The sequence below is a fragment of the Bubalus bubalis genome, chromosome 13, assembly GCF_019923935.1.
Source record: "Bubalus bubalis isolate 160015118507 breed Murrah chromosome 13, NDDB_SH_1, whole genome shotgun sequence".
Classification (NCBI taxonomy): domain Eukaryota; kingdom Metazoa; phylum Chordata; class Mammalia; order Artiodactyla; family Bovidae; genus Bubalus; species Bubalus bubalis.
The window spans coordinates 16,182,526-16,205,007 of NC_059169.1; the positions used below are offsets into that span (position 1 = coordinate 16,182,526).

Here is a 22,482-nt window from a genome sequence, read left to right on the forward strand (position 1 = left end):
CAGTGACTGTGCACAGTCCTGGGGTGACTACGATTCCTTTCTGGGCCGGGAGAGGAGGAACTTGCTGAGAAGTCCCTGTTCCCTGGGCAGGAAGAGTGGCCTCAGATTCACTTAGTTCTCTGTGTTTAAAAATGGAGTCTTTCCTCCAAAAGATATTTTCTTGTTGATTTCTGACTCTACATTTTTATTCCTGTCATTATATTACTTAGTGTCTAAGCCTGTCTCTAGCTGCCCTCTTCCTTTCAAACTTGTAACTCCGACCATACTTATTGTCTCCTCTTTTAAACTAAATGTCCCTAAGTATTCAGGGGTAAATAAACTAAATGTCCCTAAGTAGTCACACAATGGCCTGGCGCACAGTAGGTGCTCAAGTATTTCTGTTTAAAATTAAGATTAAATCAGCTCTGTAAAAATGAATGATTTATTATGACCTCATAAGCCAAAGAACTCTATTTTTCACTAAGTAAGGAAGGGGGACCCATGGTCCTGGCCTTGGATGATTCCAATAGGATTGCAAAGCACTCATTTAAAGTCTTCAATAACTTTAACATCTAGTAACAATCTGTCTCTGAGGTTGTTTTCCATTACCAGCTACAAGCAAATTAGTCTTTTTGGTAGTATCAACTTTCCTGCATAACCTGTTCTGGGTCTGCAATTCATGGCTCTACTGGCCATTTAACTTCAGCTTTTTCATCAGACTGAGTCTTGGAGAAAAATCCAGCCAGCACTTCTGGCGCCTTTACAAGCTGATCATATGTTGAATGGGGTCTCATTTAACCCTTGGAAGACTGTGACATCTGTTCACGTCAGAGGTATTGTTTGTGGACAGGTGCTCAATAAATTTAATTCTTCATATAAGGCATATTTTTCCTTTTCTTTATTTTTGTTTGAAATTGGGGTGTTTCTATTCTAATGTATACAGATTGAATATTGATGTCTTGGTTACATGCTTAAGCTGAAACTGGAATTTGATTCTGTCTAGACCAGATATATAACATATACGTTACTCTCCAGGGCCCTCAGTCTTTTTAATCAATAGAAGTTGATAATAGGCCTGAAGAGAAATTCAAGCAAGGCTTCACTGAGGCTTGTGCTGCAGCACAAAGTATGAAAACAAGAAACTGATGCCCCGTTGATGCTTTGAGAAGAGAGGGCTGGTTCCTTAAGTGGGGTGAGGGTAGGGGAGGATTGGTGGTTTGAGCCACAGGGGTGACTTATGTGGTTTGCCCCCTGTCTGGTAGGTGTCATGTACCAAGATCGTGCACAGTTCCCTGCTTCGCTCCCAGCAGCTCAGAAATGCCAGTTAGCTTGTGATGTTTTTGTACCTTATTGTTCATGATTGCCTTTGCATATGTGCAGGTATGTTTAGTCCCTTAGGATTTCTTTGTATTTTGTTGCTCAAGGAGACGTTTGTCCAGATGCAAGCACTCCAGTAGAGGGTCCCAGGTCCCAGCCTGTCTCATCACCTTTTGCTTGTTGCTGTGTCAGCTTAGACTGTGTAAGGCTGTAGCCATGAAGTCAGTGGTTGGATGGTTTGAAGAGCCATGCAGTCTGTTCCTTCCTTAGCTGAGCCCTTGATGGGCTGACTGTGCAAGGCTAGGTCTTAGCTGGAGTTGGGACTGTAAAAGCACACGAATGATGTAGTGTCTCCCCTCTGTGTGACCTAGTATTCTTCAGGGGATTCAGAGGTAGGGAGGGCAGTGCCAGCTGGGGATGTGCTGAGCTGGTTTCAGAAGGGTTAATATTTGAGATGGACTAGAAGGGTGGGTGGGGTCAGTACTCAGGGCGTCCAGGCATAGGCCGCCTGGGGAGCATGGACTTAGGTGCAGGTGAGCCACTGGGGCGGTGGGTGGAGAGGGGGTGGGGTGGGGTGTTAAGCTTGTGGACACTTTCTGAGGGGCTGTAAGGAGATCGGGAGGGAGTGTCTTGGGGTGGGGTCAGTGATGTCGGGGAGGACTGGGGAAAGAACCAGCAAAAGAAAAGTTGCATTATTGAAATAACTAATAGTGAGTGAGATTCTGAAATTATGTTGTTTCAAGAGGAAAATAGAGTTGGGAGAGAGATGAATTGTGTCAGAACAGGCGATGGTGGTGGGGAGAAAGAACTCAGGCTGTGGTGGTTGAAAGCCTGCAAATGTGTCCTCATACCACTCTCCGTCCATCCTGCCTCCTGGTGGACATGGGCTCCGGGCGGGTAGGAGTCACTGTGCTCAGTGTTAGGTTCTCAGTGAGCTAGGATGAGTGGAGGAAGGAATGAATGAAAGCATCTTCCACCAGATGATATTTGACAGAAATGCAAGGATCCTGTCTTTCTTTTCCTGCACAAGGGTTTTCACATTCAGTTTTGACCAGTTCTTCTTTTTAAGTAGAAGTTTGCAATCACATTTATGACTCTGAGGCACAATAGATAGGGTGTCAAGATGTTTAAGGTAGTAGATTACTATTTATGTGTCATTTTCTTTCTCAAACATCCTCACATGCTTGTTTAAGTTTTTCCCCATATGGGTTAGGATTTGGTTTACCTGTGGGTCCCAGAGGTACCCTTGCTAAAGCTGCTTACAGGGGTCATTTGCTTTTCTCTCATGCAAGAAACCTGTGAGGCTCTGTATGGGTTTCCTGGGGCTGCGGATACAAAGTACCACAAAACATGTGGCTTAAAACCACAGGAATGTTTTGTTTCCCAGTCCTAGAGGCTAGAAGTCTGAAATCAAGCTATCAGCAGAGTCAGGATCCCTCTGAATCCGATAAGGGAGCATCCTTTCTTGCCTCTGCTAGCTCTGAGTGGTTGCAGGCAAACCTTGGTGTTCCTTGACTTGAAAGCCATCACCCCAGCCTCTGTCTCCATCATCAGGTAGCTGTTTTTTGTGTGTCTGTCTGTCTCTGCATTTCTCATAAGGACTCCAGTCATATTGGATTCAGGGCCCACCCTACTCTACTGTGATCTTGCTTTAATTGATTACATTTCCAACAACCAAATTCCCAAATAAAGTCACATTTTGAGCTAACTGGAGTTAGGATGTACCTTTTATGTGGTGATACAACTCTCCCCATAACAAGTCCCATGGCTAGTGTGAACCTCCGTGGTGTCAGGACCCAGACTCTTTCTCTCTTCTCATGTTACTCCACTGCATGTGACCTTGACCCCGCTGGCAGCCCCCAAGGCCCAGGCTGAGGCAGAGGAAGGTCCTGGTCGCTGTCACTCTCCACAGACCTGGATTTAGTCACGTGACTGCTCCTGTCTGCTCGGGAGCCTCAAGACAGAGGGAGGGCATCCCTCCAGGCTGCCACATGCAGGTAAAATCTAGGTTTGTTACCTCAGAAGAACAAGAGCAGATTTCAAGGACAGCCAGCAGTCTCTGCCTCTTGTTCACAGTTTTGGGGACCTTGGGGAGTGGGAGTGGTCTAAGTTGTTTGTTCAGTTTCTCTATTGCTCTAGCTTTTCTCATTGAATTATATCTAGCATTTGCAAGGCAAGAGGGAATTTTCTTGTATGTGTTTGTCAGCTTTGTAGCAATTTGTAAGATTTTGTTTTATTCAACTACTGTGCATCAGTTAGTTGCAAAGTGGTGTAGAAGATACCAAGAAGTGAGAGATGCAGCCATTCCTGCTGTGGAGGAATGAGGGCATGGACTAAGAAGAGGCAGTGATTGTGAAAAGATGTTTGTGAAATATCTTTTAATACATAGAAACTTACACAGTTTTCTTTTTAGAATGATGACTTAGTAATAGTTAATGACAAGCAGTGATGTGGTATTGACACCCACAAGGGGGAAAGCAGAGTGTACAGCGTTTGCATTCAGAGTCTCTGTCGTTGGTCTTGGGTTCCCAGCCTGTCCTGTGCCACCTGCTTCCTGACGGCCTGGGGAGGGCCTTCCTCTCTGTGTTCTAGCAGTGTTGCATGGCACTTGGCACATGGTGGGATTCAGTTAGTATTTATGAAATAATTTCCTACCAGCTCACCTGTTTATTGTTGGTAACACAAAAGTAAAACAATAAAAATGTCCAGGTTCTAAATGTATTGGAGTTTGAAGCCATATTTATTGTCTTCTTAGAGAGGAACCAGTACACTTGTTGAGAAAGTAACAAAGATAGCCTCATGGCTAGGAATTTTTATTTATTTATTTTATATACACACACAGACACACAGACACACACACATACATACTCTATATATGTGTTTATATGCTATGTTATATATATATATATACACACATATATATATATGCTATACTCTATTATATACTTAGTTGTACATATAATAATGATATATTTAATGTTTCTCATGTGAACCAAGACCTAATAAAATACAGCTGTAAAATGATAGGTAGGTATAAATGATAGGTATAAAACTTTTTATTGCCAATTCCATAGAAGCAGTTGTTTTGTTTGTAATTTGTTCTTACAGTATAAATAATCTATGTTTTGCTTTTTTTCTGTAGAACTTTTTGTTACTTGATGAGATAACACAGTGCTACCCTCTGCTGCCATCAGATGGTAAAACAACCGTGGATGTGCAAGCTTTTACAGCTTCTTGGGAAAAGGTAAGAAACTTTCTTTCCAAAATTATGACTGCTTAAAGATAACTGTGACATAGATTTATTGGAGAATTTTGAGATTTTACATATACTGTAAAATGTGACTTGCTCATTTACTTAGAATATATTACAAAAATTCTCAGAATCAGGGATGAGGTTTGCAATGAATGGAGATTAAGTGTAAAATCAGCCTGAGGCATTTGACATGTTACTCTTTTTCTCATTTTCAAGAGAGCTTTCAGTGTATTAGCACATGTTGAACTTAAAGTATATAAATTCTTCTTTTAGTTTTTAGTTTATTTTTCATCATGTTTTATTACAGAGTATTAAATATAATTCCCTGTGCTATACAATAGGATGACCTTAAACAAAAGATATAGAGCACAAATATTTTCAAGCTTTTCTTGAAAACCCAGATCTAATATTTTGAGCTGAAGTGTGAAGTGTCAGTTGCTTCACTTGTCTCTGAGTCTTTGTGATCGCATGGACTGTAGCCCACCAGGCCCCTCTGTCCATGGGGATGGATACCCACTCCAGCATTTCTGTTGTTGTTATTGTTCAGTCGCTCAGTCATGTCCAAATCTGTGCGACTCCATAAACTGCAGCATGCAAGACTCCCTTGTGCATCACCAACTCCAGGAGCTTGCTCAAACTCATGTCCATCGAGTCAGTGATGCCATCCAACCATCTCATCTTCTGTTGTCCCCTTCTTCTGCCTTCAGTCTTTCCCAGCATCAGGGTCTTTTCTAATGAGTCTATTCTTCGCATCAGGTGGCCGAAGTATTAGAGTTTCAGCTTCAGCATCAGTCCTTCCAATGAATATGCAAGATTGATTTCCTTTAGGATTGACTTGTTTGATGTCCTTGCTGCTCAAGGGACTCTCAAGAGTCTTCTCTAACACCACAGTTCAAAAGCATCAATTCTTCAGTGCTCAGCCTTCTTTATGGTGAAAACTGTCACATCCAGACATGACTACGGGAAAAACCATAGCTTTGACTAGATGGGCCATTATCAGCAAAGTAATGTCTTTGCTTTTTAATACACAGTCTAGGTTTGTCACAGCTCTTGTGCCAAGGAGCAAGCATCTTTGAATTTCATGGCTGCAGTCACTGTCTGAAGTGATTTTGGAGCACAAGAAAATAAAATATGTCACTGTTTCTACTTTCTATTTGCCATGAAGTGATGGGACCAGATGCCATGATCTTAGTTGTTCGAATGTTGAGTTTTAAGCCAACATTCACTCTTTTTCACTCTCCTCTTTCACCTTCATCAAGAGGCTCTTTAGTTCTTCTTCATTCTCTGCCATTAAGTGGCATAATCTGCATGTTTGAGATTATTGATATTCTATCAGAATTCTAGATTCCATTTTGTGATCATCTAGTCATTTTGCATCATGTAATCTGTATAAAAGTTAAACAAGTAGGGTGACCATATACAGCTTTGACGTACTCCTTTCCTGATTTTGAACCAGTCAGTTGTTGCATGTCCAGTTCTAACTGTTGCTTCTTGACCTGCATTCAGGTTTCTCAGGAGGCAAGTAAGGTGGTCTGGTATTCCCATCTCTTTCAGAATTTTCCACAGTTTGTTGTGATCCACACAGTCAAAGGCTTTAGTCAGTGAAGCACAAGTAGATGTTTTTCTGGAATTACCTTGCTTTTCTGTGATCTAATAGATATCGGCAATTTGATCTCTGGTTCCTCTGCCTTTTCTAATTCCAGCTTATACATCAGAAAGTTCTCAGTTTACATACTGCTGAAGCCTAGCTTGAAGAATTTTGAGCAACACTTTGCTAGCACATGAAATGAGTGCAATTGTGTGGTAGTTGGAAAAAAGAAGGAAACTTCCTAAAGTGAGCTAAAGCTACCTCAAATCCCCAAAGAGATAAAATCTGATGAAGAGGTCTCCAGGACACAATATCTTAAAATAGGAAAGAGAAAAATGTGGGTTATATTTTGCATATCAATTATGTTGATTATTGTTATATTTTCCACTTTCTAAAAAACTGTGTTACGTTATTAAAATGGGTAAATTAAATTCAAAACTTTACTTTGTAGGCATCAGAGACCCCAACCCTACAAGGACTTTCCTTTACTGTCAGACCTGGTGAACTGTTAGTTGTGGTTGGACCTGTGGGAGCGGGAAAGGTAAGTTAATGATGTCTTTTGTCAGCTTGATGCAACACCACAGCTCCTGTTAAATTCTCAGAATTGAGCCCAGATCTGTGTGTGACTCAGTTTGAATTGAGTGTATCTAGAAGAGTGTCTCTCTATGTGTGTTCATGGAACACTCATTTTACAATAATGTTTCATGGCGAAATAAATCAGGATAAACACACACTATCTTTTCGTTCTTGGTGCTTCCCGTTTCCCAGTTAGGAACTGCCTGTGCGGAATTTGGATGTCTTAGTGAAGGAAAGTATTTATGTGACAGCTGTTCTGGAATAAATTAAATTAAATCAGACTTAAATTGAAGAAAGTAGGGGAAACCAGTAGACCGTTCAGTTATGACCTAAATCAAATCTCTTATGGAAGTGGAAATGAGAAATAGATTTAAGGGACTAGATCTGAGAGACAGAGTGTCTGATGAACTATGGATGGAGGTTCGTGACTTTGTACAGGAGACAGGGATCAAGACCATAGTCAAGATAAAGAAATGCAAAACGGCAAAACGGCTGTCTGAGGAGGCCTTACAAATAGCTGTGAAAGGAAGAGAAGCAAACAGCAAAGGAGAAAAGGAACGATATACCCATTTGAATGCAGAGTTCCAAAGAATAGCAAGGAGAGATAAGAAAGCCTTCCTCAGCAATCATTGCAAACAAATAGAGGAAAACAATAGAATGGGAAAGAATAGAGATCTCTTCAAGAAAATTAGAGATACCAAGGGAACATTTCATTCAAAGATGGGCATAATAAAGGATAGAAATGGTAGGGATCTAACAGAAGCAGAAGATATTAAGAAGAGATGGCAAGAATACACAGAAGAACTGTACAAAAAAGATCTTCACAATCCAGATAATCACAATGGTGTGATCACTGACCTAGAGCCAGACATCCTGGAATGTGAAGTCAAGTGGGCCTTAGGAAGCATTATTACGAACAAAGCTAGTGATGGTTTTGGAATTCCAGTTGAGCTCTTTCAAATCCTAAAAGATGATGCTGTGAAAGTGCTGCACTCAATAGTCCAGCAAATTTGGAAAACTCAGCAGTGGCCAGAGGACTGGAAAAGTTCAGTTTTCATTCCAATCCCAAAGAAAGGCAATGCCAAAGAATGCTCAAACTACCACACAATTGCACTCATCTCACACGCTAGTAAAGTAATGCTCAAAATTCTCCAAGCCAGGCTTAAGCAATACGTGAACCGTGAACTTCCAGATGTTCAAGCTGGTTTTAGAAAAGGCAGAGGAAACAGAGATCAAATTGCCAACATCTGCTGGATCATCAAAAAAGCAAGAGAGTTCCAGAAAAATATCTACTTCTGATTTATTGACTATGCCAAAGCCTTTGACTGTGTGGATCACAATAAACTGTGGAAAATTCTGAAAGAGATGGGAATACCAGACCACCTGACATGCCTCCTGAGAAACCTATATGCAGGTCAGGAAGCAACAGTTAGAACTGGACATGGAACACCAGACTGGTTCCAAATCAGAAAAGGAGTACTTCAAGGCTGTATATTGTCACCATGCTTATTTAACTTCTATGCAGAGTACCTCATGAGAAACTTTGGGCTGGAAGAAGCACAAGCTGGAATCAAGATTGCTGGCAGAAATATCAATAACCTCAGATATGCAGATGACACCACCCTTATGGCAGAAAGTGAAGAAGAACTAAAGAGCCTCTTGATGAAAGTGAAAGAGGAAAGTGAAAATTTGGCTTAAAACTCAACATTCAGAAAACTAAGATCATGGCATCCTGTCCTATCACTTCATGGGAAATAGATGGGGAAACTGTGGCTGACTTTATTTTTTTGGGCTCCAAAATCACTGCAGATGGTGATTGCAGCCATGAAATTAAAAGATGCTTACTCCTTGGTAAGAAAATTATGACCAACCTAGACAGCAGATTAAAAAGCAGAGACATTACTTTGTCAACAAAAGTCCATCTAGTCAAGGCTATGGTTTTTCCAGTGGTCATGTATAGATGTGAGATTTGGACTATAAAGAAAGCTGAGCACCGAAGAATTGATGCTTTTGAACTGTGGTGTTGGAGAAGACTCTTGAGAGTCCCTTGGGCTGCAAGGAGGTCCAACCAGTCCATCCTAAAGGAGATCAGTCCTGGGTGTTCATTGGAAGGACTGATGTTGAAGCTGAAACTCCAATACTTTGGCCACCTGATGGGAAGAGCTGACTCATTGGAAAAGACCCTGATGCTGGGAAAGATTGAAGGCAGGAGGAGAAGTGGATGACAGAGGATGAGACGGTTGGATGGTATCACCGACTCAATGGACATCAGTTTGGGTAAACTCTGGGAGTTGGTGATGGACAGGCAGGCCTGATGTGCTGCGGTTCATGGGCTTACAAAGAGTCAGACATGACTGAGCAACTGAACTGATACTGTTCAGGATAGACATAGACAATGGGGACTTCTTTTCATCTTAGTGGCCCTTCCAGGATTTCTGGAGATCATAAAGGCTCTTCCTGGAAGCTTTGAGTATTTCCTCCTATGACTTGACATGATCCCATCAGTGCATGTGTAGTGAGTGTGCAGCCATGTGCTGGAGATAAAGGTACAGAAGTGAGCAAGACCCTGACTTTCTGCCTTTCAGAGGCAATCAGGTTGTGGGGTGAGACAGATATGTAGTCATATTATTTCAGCCCAGTGTCATGAGCACTCTGATGGTGTGGATACACACACGCCACATCTGTGTGATGTTGAAGATTGAAAGGAAAGGTGCACATACCCTTGGTCTGAAACAACAAAATACAGAAACCTAATGTGGGGTGTGGGCTTCCCTGGTGGCTCAGTGGTAAAATAATCCCCTGCTAATACAGGAGACACAGGTTCGGTCCCTGGTCTGGGAAGTTCCCACCTCCCAGTTGTGGAGCAACTAATCCCATGCACCACAACTGTTGGGCCTCTGCTCTGGGGCCTGGAGGTGCAACAACTGAGCCCATGGGCCACAACTGCTGAAGCCTGCCTGCTAGAGTCTCAACAAGAAAACCCCCATGCACTGCAATGACAACCCAGTGCAAGCAAAAATAAATAAAATTAAGAATTGTGGTATGGCAGAAACCGAAACAACATTGTAAAAAAATAAATGAAAAAGATAAAAGAACTAAAAATAAATAAAATTATTTTTAAAAATGTGGGATGTGTACATGAAAGGGTACTGATTTCCTCTGTCATGGACTTTTGCTCTGCAGACACAACTTACTTGAGAGTTCTTTCAGTTGGCTATATTCTTCACACATAGCTTTTTAACAACAAGTGTTTGTCAAGTAAAGGATACCAGATGCAGGAACAATTGCACTGAACATCATATATATCAAATACACATCCTGCTGGGCTCTGTTAGAGAAGGATGTTGCTGCTGCTGCTACTGCTGCTAAGTTGCTTCAGTCGTGTCCAAATCTGTGCGACCTCATAGACGGCAGCCCACCAGTCTCCCCCTTCCCTGGGATTCTCCAGGCAAGAAAACTGGAGTGGGTTGCCATTTCCTTCTCCAATGCATGAAAGTGAAAAGTGAAAGTGAAGTCGCTCAGTCATGTCCAACTCTTAGTGACCCCATGGACTGCAGCCTACCAGGCTCCTCTGTCCATGGGGTTTTTCAGGCAAGAGTACTGGAGTGGGTTGCCATTGCCTTCTCTGAGAGAAGGATGTTAAACATTCTCAATTATTCTTTGCTGAGTAGAATTTCACCTGGGGGGATACTCGGGCAGAGTAGATTGTTTATACTATTAATATGTTCCTTATCAGTCATTTTCATTGACCGTTAGTGTTATTTTCACTTTTTTTGTTGTTGTTGTTTTGGTCTCAACTGGGAGGGCTGTACTTTATCCTGTTGAAGGAAAGGGTTCTATAACGTATCAAGAGCCAGGGTGGGGTCAGCTGTGCTGCGGGGCGTCTTCCATCCTGAGTGCGCCCTGTTCACGTGTGTGTGTTGCCATCTGTTTCAGTCGTCACTGCTAAACGCTCTGCTGGGGGAGCTGCCCCCGAGCCAGGGACAGGTCAGCGTGCACGGGAGGATCGCATATGTTTCTCAGCAGCCCTGGGTGTTTCCAGGGACTATAAAGAGTAACATTTTATTTGGGAAGAAATATAAAGAAGACAGATATGAAGAAGTAATAAGGGCTTGTGCTTTGGAAGCGGTGAGTAATGACTTCTGAGTTGCATATACTTGAATTTCATTTTTTTAATATAAATTTATTTATTTTAATTGGAGGTTAATTACTTTACAATATTGTATTGGTTTTGCCATACATCAACATGAATCCGCCATGGGTATTCACATGTTCCCCATCCCGAAACCCCCTTCCGCCTCCCTCCCCATACCATCCCTCTGGGTCATCTCAGTGCACCAGCCCCAAGCAACCAGTATCATGCATCGAACCTGGATTGGTGATTTGTTTCATATATGATATTCTACATGTTTCAATGCCTTTCTCCCAAATCATCCCACCCTCTCCCTTTCCCACAGAGTCCAAAAGACTGTTATATACATCAGTGTCTCTTTTGTTGTCTCGCATACAGGGTATCATTACCATCTTTCTAAATTCCATATATATGCGTTAGTATACTGTATTGGTGTTTTTCTTTCTGGCTTACTTCACTCTGTATAATAGGCTCCAGTTTCATCCACCTTATTAGAACTGATTCAAATGTATTATTTTTAATGGCTGAGTAATACTCCATTGTGTATATGTACCACAGCTTTCTTATCCATTCATCTGCTGATGGACATCTAGGTTGCTTCCATGTCCTGGCTATTATAAACAGTGCTGCAATGAACATTGGGGTACATGGGTCTCTTTCAATTCTGGTTTTCTTGGTGTGTATGCCTAGCAGTGGGATTCCTGGGTCTTAAGGCAGTTCTATTTTGAGTTTTTTAAGGAATTTCCACACTGTTCTCCATAATGGCTGTACTAGTTTGCATTCCCACCAACAGTGTAAGAGAGTCCTCTATGATAGTGGTTTACACTACAAGGTTTGTTAAAAGTTCTTTTTAAAAAATAGATTTTTGAATGTTGCTTAACATTTAAGTTGGTCTTCTGGATAAATCAGCTGCTGCTGCTGCTGCTGCTAAGTCGCTTCAGTCGTGTCCGACTCTGTGAAACCCCATGGACTGCAGCCTACCAGGCTTCTCCATCCATGGGATTCTCCAGGCAAGAACACTGGAGTGGGTTGCCATTTCCTTCTCCAATGCATGAAAGTGGAAAGTGAAAGTGAAGTCGCTCAGTCGTGTCTGACTCTTAGCGACCCCATGGACTTCAGCCTACCAGGCTCCTCCATCCATGAGATTTTCCAGGCAACAGTACTGGAGTGGGGTGCCATTGCCTTCTCTGGATGAATCAGCAGGCTTACATAAATAAGCATATGTATTTACATATGCTGTCATTTTAATTCTTATAGGTTAGTAACACAGAATACATTATCTGGAGGGGGGATTGTTTCATTCTGTGAAGTTTTCATTCACTTTCAACATTTTTTAATGGAAAGTTATAAATATTTACAAAAAGAGAGCATGGTATAATGAATCCTCATGTACCACCCCCAGCTTCAGCCAGAATCAGCTGGTGACCAGTCTTGCTGCATCTCTACCCTTGCCAGCCCCACCCCAACCCCAGAGTATTGTGGAGCTGATCCTAGACCTCAGATCAGTTCATCTGTAAACATTTCATTATTTTTCTCTAAAAGATAGGAAAGCTTTGGGGAAAAATCACTACTTTATTTCATCTGAAAAATACCTTGAATTCCTGAATATCACCCACCTGCTAGTCTGTGTTTACATGCTGCTGATCATCTCAGTGGTCAATCTTCACCACTGTTGGAACCCACACAAGGTCTGCCCCCTGCACTTGGCTGATGCCTCCTTGGTCCCATTTAGTCTGTGAGGTTCTCTCACCACTTCATTTTTGACTTGTAATGTATTATTTAAGAAAACCGGAATGGTTTAAAATTTCTTTTTAATACTGCGTCATTTCATTGAGGGAGATTGTTTTCAGAAATGGCATTGAGTTTCACAGAGAATGGTAAGATGAAAGGTTTCACTGTATTTTGGGCATTAAATAAGATTAGTGAGTAAACGATGAGACCTAAACTTAAGTGATAGGAGAATACAATTGACAAAAAGCAAGGAAAAAGAGTAAATAATGTTAAATACTATGTTACTCTCTTGGGTTGTAAAAAACCAGTGAATAATATCATTAAAGGTCTCCCTCTGGGGTCTCTTCAGTGCAGTCTGGACATCTGACTGCTCTTTTGTACTGTGAGGAAAAGACAGGGACAGATTTTTAAAGGTGTGGTATTGAAAGCTCCAGACCTGCTTTGTGAGGAAATCATGATTCTCCTGGAACAAGGGCTTGAACATCATAGGTTGCATCAGGTGTGTGTGTTCATGCTAAATCACTTCTGTTGTGTCCAGCGCTGTGGCCCTATGAACTGTAGCTTGCCAGACTCCTCTGTCCATGGGATTCTTCAGGCAAGAATAGTGGAGTGGGTTGCCATTTCCCTCCCCAGGGGATCATCCCAACCCAGGGATCAAACCCGAGTCTCTATCTCCTGCATTGGTGGGTGGGTTCTTTACCACCAGCGCCACCTGGGAAGCCCTGCATCAGGTGAGCAGCATTTCACAATGATGTGGACACACAGAATTGCTTGTTTAATGGGCTCGCTTCTTCAGGTTCTTGTTCATGGGTGACTGTACATTTGCAGAAATGATGTCAGGTTAGCAGGAATGAGCTAGATTTTTATTAAATGGTCTAGATACTATATATGGAGAAGGCAATGGCACCCCACTCCAGTACTCTTGCCTGGAAAATCCCATGCACGGAAGAGCCTGGTGGGCTGCAATCCATGGGGTTGCTACGGGTTGGGCACGACTGAGCGACTTCACTTTCACTTTTCAATTTCATGCATTGGAGAAGGAAATGGCAATCCAGTGTTCTTGCCTGGATAATCCCAGGGATGGGGGAGACTGATGGGCTACCGTCTATGGGGTCGCATAGAGTCAGACACGACTGAAGGGACTTAGAAGCAGATACCATATAAGAAGGGAAAGCAAATGCAGAACAGTGAGAACAGTAGCTCCCATTAATTCAGAGTCTACGTGCAAATCATTTTTCTGCCTTTCACACATGTGCATGCACACACCTAAAAAGGTTTATGAGTTATTCATTCTTTATGAGTATCTTCAATATTCCCATCTTCAACTTACAGTTAGTAAAACTGAGACTGGGACAGATGAGACACCTCATCTCTACATTTGTAGCTCAAGTTCAGATCCTCGGGACCAATGCTTTGCTGCAGGCTCATGGGGTGACTGGACCACTAATGTAGGCAGTGTTCTGTGGCTTCACCCAATGGGGCATGTATGCAGCACAGACTTTGGTGGAACAGGCCCTGCAGGACTTGGATGCACAGCAGTTCTTCTGTACATGATTTGACTTCTATAAACATGGACTGCTCTCACGTTCTGCTGCATAGTTGGGACATGGAGTTGGGGTCCCTTGTGCCCATTCCCTCCTTGGAAGGAAGGGAGGCCCAGCATGGAGAAGTAGTGGAGAGGAGAGTTCTGGCCCCGGGTTCATCACTTGCCTGCTGTCACTCTGGACATGTCCTGTTACCTGCCTGGACCTCTGACATTTCTGCAGTAAAATGAGGACATTGGGTCAGAGGGTTTAGTTGCTGCTCTGAAATGTCATCTATGACTCTGATTAACAAGAGGTTAGCAAGGTCTTTATGACACCTGGGAATTAGTAAGTTATGAGAGCATCTGCTTATCTCCTTTTGGATTCCAGGTCTCAGTGGATGGACATAAGGCAGGCACAGGAAATACTGGCGTCCGTAGACACAGAGACGGCATAGACAGTACAGTAGAAAAGGCTTGGCCTTTGGAGAGAAACAGTCTGGGTAATGACTCCAGGTGTTTGTCTCAATTTCCTTTCTTATTAAATGGGGGAGGGGGATAACTGTAAAAATTACAGAAAATGCCTGTGAAATGTAAACAAACCAGGGTTTCAGTAAGTGCTGGCCATTGTTGCTATTTCTAACCTTTTTCTCTCCATCCATCTATCCATGCATACAAATATAATAAAGATTTCTCCTTACTCTCATCTCCCCAAATCCTGGAGGAAAAGCCATAAAAAAGCAACATCTATTTATTTATTAAACTGTTATTTATTTTAATTGGAGGATTATTACAATATTGTGATGATTTTTACCATACATCAACATGAATTTGCCACGGGTATACATATCTCCCCCATCCTGAACCCACCTCCCACCTCTCTACCCACCCTATCCCTCTGGGTTGTCCCAGAGTACTGACTTTGGGTGCCCTACTTCATGCATCAAACTTGCACTGGTCATCTATTTTACATATGTTAATGTGTATGTTTCAAGCTATTCTCTCAAATCATCCCACTTTCACCTTCTTCCACTGAGTCCAAAAGTCTGTTCTTTACATCAGTCACCTTTGCTGCCTTGCATGTAAGATCGTCATTACCGTCTTTCTAAAAGCAACATTTTTTGTATAACATATGTTAAAAACAACTAGATGTATTATACTAGATCTTATTGAAGTAATCATTTAAGTTCATTGAGCTGAAAACTTTCTGTAACAAAATAGGGAGACATGAAGTAGTCACACTGGCAGTATCAATTCAGGTTGATGACATCAACTCCACGATCTAGGAGTCAGAAGGTTCAGGAATTGAGTCCCAGTTTCTCTGTTGATCAGGTGTGTGGGTTTGACTGTTTGATCCTTACAAGACTGTTACTTCATCTGTAAAATGGAGATAATAAGACTATCAACCTCATGAGGTTGTTTTGGGGATGAAATGTGGTTGTGATTTTAAAGCACCTGCTTGCTAAGGACATAACAAGCACTCTGTAAGTATTAGAATGGTTTTGAAAATAAATTAGCTTTTAATTATAAGCTCAGTCAGTTTCTGGTAAAATTACATCCATAAAATGTGACATGTAAGAAAGAAGGTATTTGAGTATTAACTTGCATTGTTTGAGTTGGTAGTTCTGTAGGTGCTCTGCTGCTGCTGCTGCTGCTAAGTCACTTCAGTCATGTCCGACTCTGTGTGACCCCATGGATGGCAGCCCACCAGGCTCCCCCGTCCCTGGGATTCTCCAGGCAAGAACACTGGAGTGGGTTGCCATTTCCTTCTCCAATGCATGAAAGTGAAAAGTGAAAGTGAAGTCGCTCAGTCATGTCTGACTCTCTGTGACCCCATGGACTGCAGCCTACCAGGCTTCTCCGTCCATGGGATTTTCCATGCAAGAGTACTGGAGTGCTCTACACACAGTGTATTATATACATCAACAATAATATTCTGTTACCATGATATAAGCAATATTGTGTGCAACATTTGTCTCCATGTTATCTTTAAGGCTTTTGAAAATGTTTAGTGAACACATATTTAAAGGTATCAAATTGATAAATTCTAGTTTAATATTTTTCCACATAGATCACTTACTTGGCCATAGGATAGTAAGTTTATTGACACTTACATGTCTAAGTGTAGAGGCCTTCAAGTCTTGAATTACTTAAGTGTTGTCTTCATTTCAAAAATATCTTCAGTCACCACCTGGGCAGCATGATGTGAAAGAGCAGAAGACTCTGAACTGACATGAACTCATTCAAATTCCAGCTCTTCTGTTTAAAAGCTGACCGCCCTCAGACCAGTGATGTGGTCAGAGTTTCTCAGTTTCTTCATCTGTGAAATGGGGCCAACACTTACTGTGAAGCTTGCTGTGAGGATTAGAGATAATCAGCATCAGGTTCCAGAACAGAGCTTGGTGCACAGATCTTACCCCCCAAGAGCTGTGAGAAGCCATGTGCATGTGTACAAATGATGGAGCAGAATAAGACGGGTCCTTCATGAGAAATGAGAGATGTAAACAGAACCCAGCAGGAAGAGAGACGAGTCCAGGATGGTTCCATGGGAGAGTGTGCTTGGGATGAGCCTGGAAAGATGGGCAGGATATGACAGGCCATGAGAGGAGGGGCAATTCCACAAGGAAGAAAAGCTGTGAAGGAAGGAGGGCTCCTGCTGCTTGACTCTTATGTCCAGCCCTCTTCTGCAAGGGCCTCATGTCCAGCCCACGTTAACCATTTCAGCAGTCTGCTCCATGGTGCTTCTACTGTAAGTCTCCACCATCACTGAAGGGCCTTTGATGTGCTTCTGGATGGATGGCATCAAACCAGCATCACCATTTCCTAGTTTGCCTCTAGTGTGTGTGTGTGCTGTTCAATAAGAATTGGTTAAATTTTGGGGCTTCCCTGGTGGCTCAGACAGTAAAGAATCTGTCTGCAATACAGGAAGACCTAGGTTCACTCCCTGGCTTGGAAAGATCCCCTGAAGAAGAAAATGGGAACCCACTCCAGTATTCTTGCCTGGAGAATTCCATAGACAGAGGAGCCTGGTAGGCTATAGTCCATGGGATCACATAATTGGACTCGACTGACTAGCACTTACTTACTTACTTAAATTAGAGGTAACAAATATGAATAAGAACACTTTGCTGTCAGTGGAAGGAACTATAATATATGCCCAACTAAGGCTTTCCCCTTTGATCTAATTAGAACGTGGCAGCTGAGAAATCAACTGTACTTGCTTTTACTTCAAATCCTCCAAAATGTTTTTCCCCTTGGTGGCTTGTTCATATATAATTTGCAGAGTCAACAACACACTCAAAGTGTTACTACCAGACTCAGAGATAGTTTTTTATGTCCTGGAAAGAGAGGCTGTGAGTGCTTTTTTCTAGAATGTGGTTGCTGCTGCTGCTAAGTCGTGTCAGTCATGTCCAACTCTGTGCGACCCCACAGATGGCAGCACACCAGGCTTCGCCGTCCCTGGGATTCTTCAGGCAAGAACACTGGAGTGGGTTGCCATTTCCTTCTCCAATGCATGAAAGGGAAAAGTGAAAGTGAAGTCACTCAGTCGTGTCTGACTCTTCGGGGCTCCCCATGGACTGTAGCCCACCAGGCTCCTCCATCCATGGGATTTTCCAGGCAAGAGTACTGCAGTGGGGTGCCGTTGCCTTCTCTGGAATGTGGTTAAGATTGCTGTATTACAATGTGGTGCTTTTTAAATAAGAAAACCATTTGAACGACATGAAATCAAAGCAGAAAAACTAAGCAGAACAGTTTGTAAGGACTGTGAACAGTGAAAGAGAGGCCAAGTAATTCTGTGTGTGTGCTTGAGGCTGAGAACTTAACACAAAGTTCATTTTTTTTTTTCAATGAAAACACAAAGCAAGAGACGGTATTAATTTCTGAGCTCAAGAAAGAAAGAATGTGAGGTAATTATAAATTATCACATCAGAACATTTGTTGCCTTTCATCAGATGCCCCTCTGTTAAGATTTGAGTGAGTATGTGTCTGTGTTTTTGTGGTTGTCAGGGAGGGTTACGATGCAGTCTCTTTCTTCCATGGTGGTCATGTGCTTTGTGTGTTATGATTCACACTGTAAACAGGGTCCTACTGTTGGCTTGGTGAGAAAATAGGGATCAGTCACCAAGAGAAAGTTATAATCAACTCATGTCGTTTTTTCATTTGTGGAGGTGTTCACACACTTCCTGAGATTTTCACAGCATCCTTGAATTCAGGGGCTCTGGTTTCTGCAGCACATTCTATAGAAGAGGATAATGAGACTTAGGGAGGTCAAAGGACTTGTTCATCATGGTGGCATCAGTGTGCTACTTGCTTTCTCTCCAAATTTGCTGCAGTAGAGACAGAGAAGTGAGGGCTTCACCTACAGAAAGGTACTGCTGTGCATCCTAGGTTGATGCCTCAGCAGTTTAGTGATAAAAACTCCAAACTCTGTCTATGACAGAATGTGCCAATTGGCAATTATAGCAACCTAAGACTTCTAATATAATACCATGTAACTTAAGTCTAAGGCAGAGGAACCAGAGCTCAAATTCCCAACATCTGTTGGATCATATAAAAAGCAAGAGAATTCCAGAAAAGCATCTACTTCTGCCTCATTGATATGATAAAGCCTTTCACTGTGTGGATCACAACAAAGGGTGGAAAATTCCTAAAAGAAATGGGAATACCAGACCACCTTACCGGCCACCTACGAAACCTGCATGGAGGTCAAGAAGCAACAGCTAGAACTGGACATGGAACAACAGACTGATTCCAAATTAGGAAAGGAATACATCAAAGCTGTATATTGTCACCCTGCTTATTTAACTTACATGCACAGTACACCATGTGAAATGCCAGACTGGATGAAACACAAGCTGGAATAAAGATTGCTGGGAGAAATATCAATAACCTCAGATATGCAGATGATATCACCCTTATAACAGAAAGTGAAGGGGTACTAAAGAGCCTCTTGGTGAAGGTGAAAGAGGAGAATGATAAAGTTGGTTTAAAACTCAACATTCAAAAAATTAACATCATGGCATCTGGTTCCACCACTTCATGGCAATAGATGAGGAAACAATGGAAACAGTGACAGACTTTATTTTCTTGGGCTCCAACATCACTGCAGATGGTGACTGCAGTATGAAATTAAAGACATTTGCTCCTTGGAAGAAAAACTATGACAAACCTAGACAGCATATTAAAAGGCAGAGCCATTACTTTACTAACAAAGGTCCATATAGTCAAAGGTATGGTTTTTCTAGTAGTCATGTATGGATGTGAGAGTTGGACCATAAAGAAAGCTGAGTGCAGAAGAACAGATGCTTTTGAACTGTGGTGTTGGAGAAGACACTTGAGAGTCCCTTGGACTGCAAGGAGATCAAACCAGTCAATCATAAAGGAAATCAACCCTGTATATTGATTGAAAGGACTGATACTGAAGCTCCAGTGCTTTGACCACCTGATGGGAAGAACCAACTCATTACCTAATGATGATGCTGATGCTGAAAAGCTGACCCTGATGCTGAAAAAGATTGAATACAGGAGGAGAAGGGGATGACAAAGGACAAGATGGCTGGATGGTATCCATGATTCAGTGGGCATGAGTTTGAACAAACTCCAGGAGATGGTAAAGGACAAGGAAGCCTGGAGTGCTCCATTCCTTGGGATCACAAAGAGTCAGTTCAGTTCAGTCGCTCAGTCATGTCCGACTCTTTGAGACCCCATGAATCGCAGCATGCCAGGCCTCCCTGTCCATCACCAACTCCCGGAGTTCACTCAGACTCATGTCCATAGAGTCAGTGATGCCATCCAGCCATCTCATCCTCTGTCCTCCCCTTCTCCTCCTGCCCCCAATCCCTCCCAGCATCAGAGTGTTTTCCAATGAGTCAACTCTTCGCATCAGGTGGCCAAAGTACTGGAGTTTCAGCTTTAGCATCATTCCTTCCAAAGAACACCCAGGGCTGATCTCCTTCAGAATGGACTGGTTGGATCTCCTTGCAGTCCAAGAGACTCTCAAGAGTCTTCTCCAACACCACAGTTCAAAAGCATCACAAAGAGTCAGACACAATTAAACGAGTGAACAACTACTTAAGCCTGATTTCTATCTTGTCAGTTTGGGAATGTTCTCGTCATCTATTCTTTTTTTTTTCCCCATGGTACTCTGGGGAAAATAGGCTGATTTGTCTATTAACTTTGTAAATGATATTCAAATGTAACTTGTGATTCATTCCCAGATCCTCAAGCTACAACTTTATTTCCTTCTTAGTTTTGAGTTTTTCCTGCTTTCACAGACAATCATCTACTTAATCCAGCTGATATGCTGGGTGTCCTTTGAGCACACCTTTTCTTTCCTTTTGATTGTCCTGCCCAGCTTGCTCTTTCTGCTCCCATTTATTGTACAGACCTTATATGTCACTCACTTTAAGTATTACTGTGAAGACTAGGGTCAGGTGTTATCCCTTCTTTGAAAGTGGGAAGCTGAGGCAGAGATCAGCAAAATGTCTTTTTAAGAGACACTCATTCCTTTATAAAAACAAGTCCTGTGCCTTCATCTCCTGGGCCACCAGCTCTCACACCTGTGTCTCTAGCACAGACCTTCACACCTGCATGTACAACTGCACCGTGACACCACTGGGAGGTCATGTCAGGTTGTCCATGAGCGAAGTTCCCTAAACCTACATCCACCACCTTCCCCAACTCAGTAAATGGAGACCCTGTCCTTCCCCTTCCTCATCCCAAACACCACAATCTCCTCTGCTCTTACAGCCACACCCATCCTGTCAGCAGGCCTTTCGGACTCCACCTTCAACATGTGCCTGGAGTGTGACCCCATCTCTCCATTCCCACTCTGGTCCTGACCACTGTCATCTCTCATCTTGATTATTCTGGTAGCCTCCTCACTTGTATCCACCCTCATCCTTCCCCACTTACTGTCTGTTTTCTGTAAAGCACAGGAGTGATTTCTTAAAACCTCAAACCAGGTCTGTCCCCCTCCTCCTCTTACTGGAGTGCCCCCAGGCTCCTCCTGCTCTGTCTCCACCCTCACCCTCTCATTCTCACTCCACTCTCCTGCCTCCTTGTCCTGAACCCCTTGGGCATCTCCCTGTGGCCCCTGCACCCGCCCCTCCCTCTGTGAGGAGCAGCCTCTCCGGGTCTGCCTGAGCCCCCTCCTCCAGATATGCTCACACCCTCTCTGAGCAGAGCCCTCACACCCCAGTGTGAACTCACTTCCCTCCTTCACTCTCCATCCCCCTGAGCCGGCTTCCTTTTCCTTCCTCTCCTCAGTACTTGTGCTCAGGTTAATTTTCCATATCATCTGTCTTCCATCATGGAAAGAAACTCTAGGAGCTTTGTTTCTTCACAACTGAGTTCACTGTGCCCAGAGCAATGCCTGTCATACAGTAAGTCCTCAGTAATTATCTGTTAAAATGGTCAAACGCATAGATGCTGTGCAAAACTACAGAATGAAAACAAATAAAATACACTGATAGTTTTTTTTTTTTTTTTTTAATATTCAAGGTCACAGTTTAGTTACTCTGACTTATACCCACTGCTCTAGCTTCCCAGGTAGCTTGGTGGGAAAGAATCTACCTGCAAGTGCAGGAGACACAGGAGATACTGATTCGATCCCTGGGTCAGGAAGATCTCCTGGAGGAGGAAACAGCAAACCACTCCAGTGTTGTTGCCTGGAGAATACCATGGACAGAAGAGCCCTACAAGCCCTAGTCCATGGGGTTACAAAGAGTTGAATACGACTTAGCAGCTGAGCATGTATGAACGTTAATCAAATTCTTGTATGAGGAACTAATGCTAAAAGTGTCAGATGGTAGTAGAGGACAATTTATATCTTTTTCTTTCCCCCCTTTTCTATCTGTATAGGATTTACAGCTTTTGGAGGAAGGAGATCTAACTGAGATAGGAGAAAGAGGAACCCCACTGAGTGAGGGACAGAAAGCCCGGGTCAGCCTCGCCAGGTAAATGGGGTTTCAGTTGCTATCCGCCCCTCGTCTTCCGCGGCTCCTAGTGGACATGAGCACGCAGACCCCGCTCACCGAGTGGGGCTGTGTGAAGCAGGGTCTTGGTCCTTTCCCTGGGCTTATAGAAGGAACCTGGAGTTGTTAGACACCATTATGATTCAGCGATGAGACCCAGGGAATATGAAGTATCCTCTCCTGATGTCTCTCTATGTTTTCTAGAGCCATGTATCAGGATGCAGACATCTACCTCCTGGACGATCCGCTCAGCGCAGTGGATGCAATAGTCAGCAGACACTTATTCGAACAGTGAGTTTGCTCCTGTTTTCTATCGTTTCTTCTTTCCAAGAGCCCTGTAGAGATGAAGGAAGAGAGCTCAGGCAGGTCTTTGTGCTCCAGGAGACTCAGCTCCCTCTGCCCTGGTGT

General features: G+C 42.9%; 1 protein-coding gene across 6 annotated transcripts in view; it reads left to right on the forward strand.

The window, feature by feature from the left end:
• The window catches only part of LOC102392665 (ATP-binding cassette sub-family C member 4), a 428,577-nt gene that overhangs the window by 23,978 nt on the left and 382,117 nt on the right, over positions 1-22,482 (forward strand). For all 6 annotated transcript variants that reach the window (XM_045162433.1, XM_045162432.1, XM_045162435.1 and 3 more), the window contains exons 9-13: positions 4,439-4,540; positions 6,589-6,678; positions 10,650-10,841; positions 21,962-22,056; positions 22,279-22,365. In XM_045162433.1, coding sequence (XP_045018368.1) covers positions 4,439-4,540; positions 6,589-6,678; positions 10,650-10,841; positions 21,962-22,056; positions 22,279-22,365 — 566 coding nt within the window. The remainder of the gene's footprint in view (positions 1-4,438; positions 4,541-6,588; positions 6,679-10,649; positions 10,842-21,961; positions 22,057-22,278; positions 22,366-22,482) is intronic.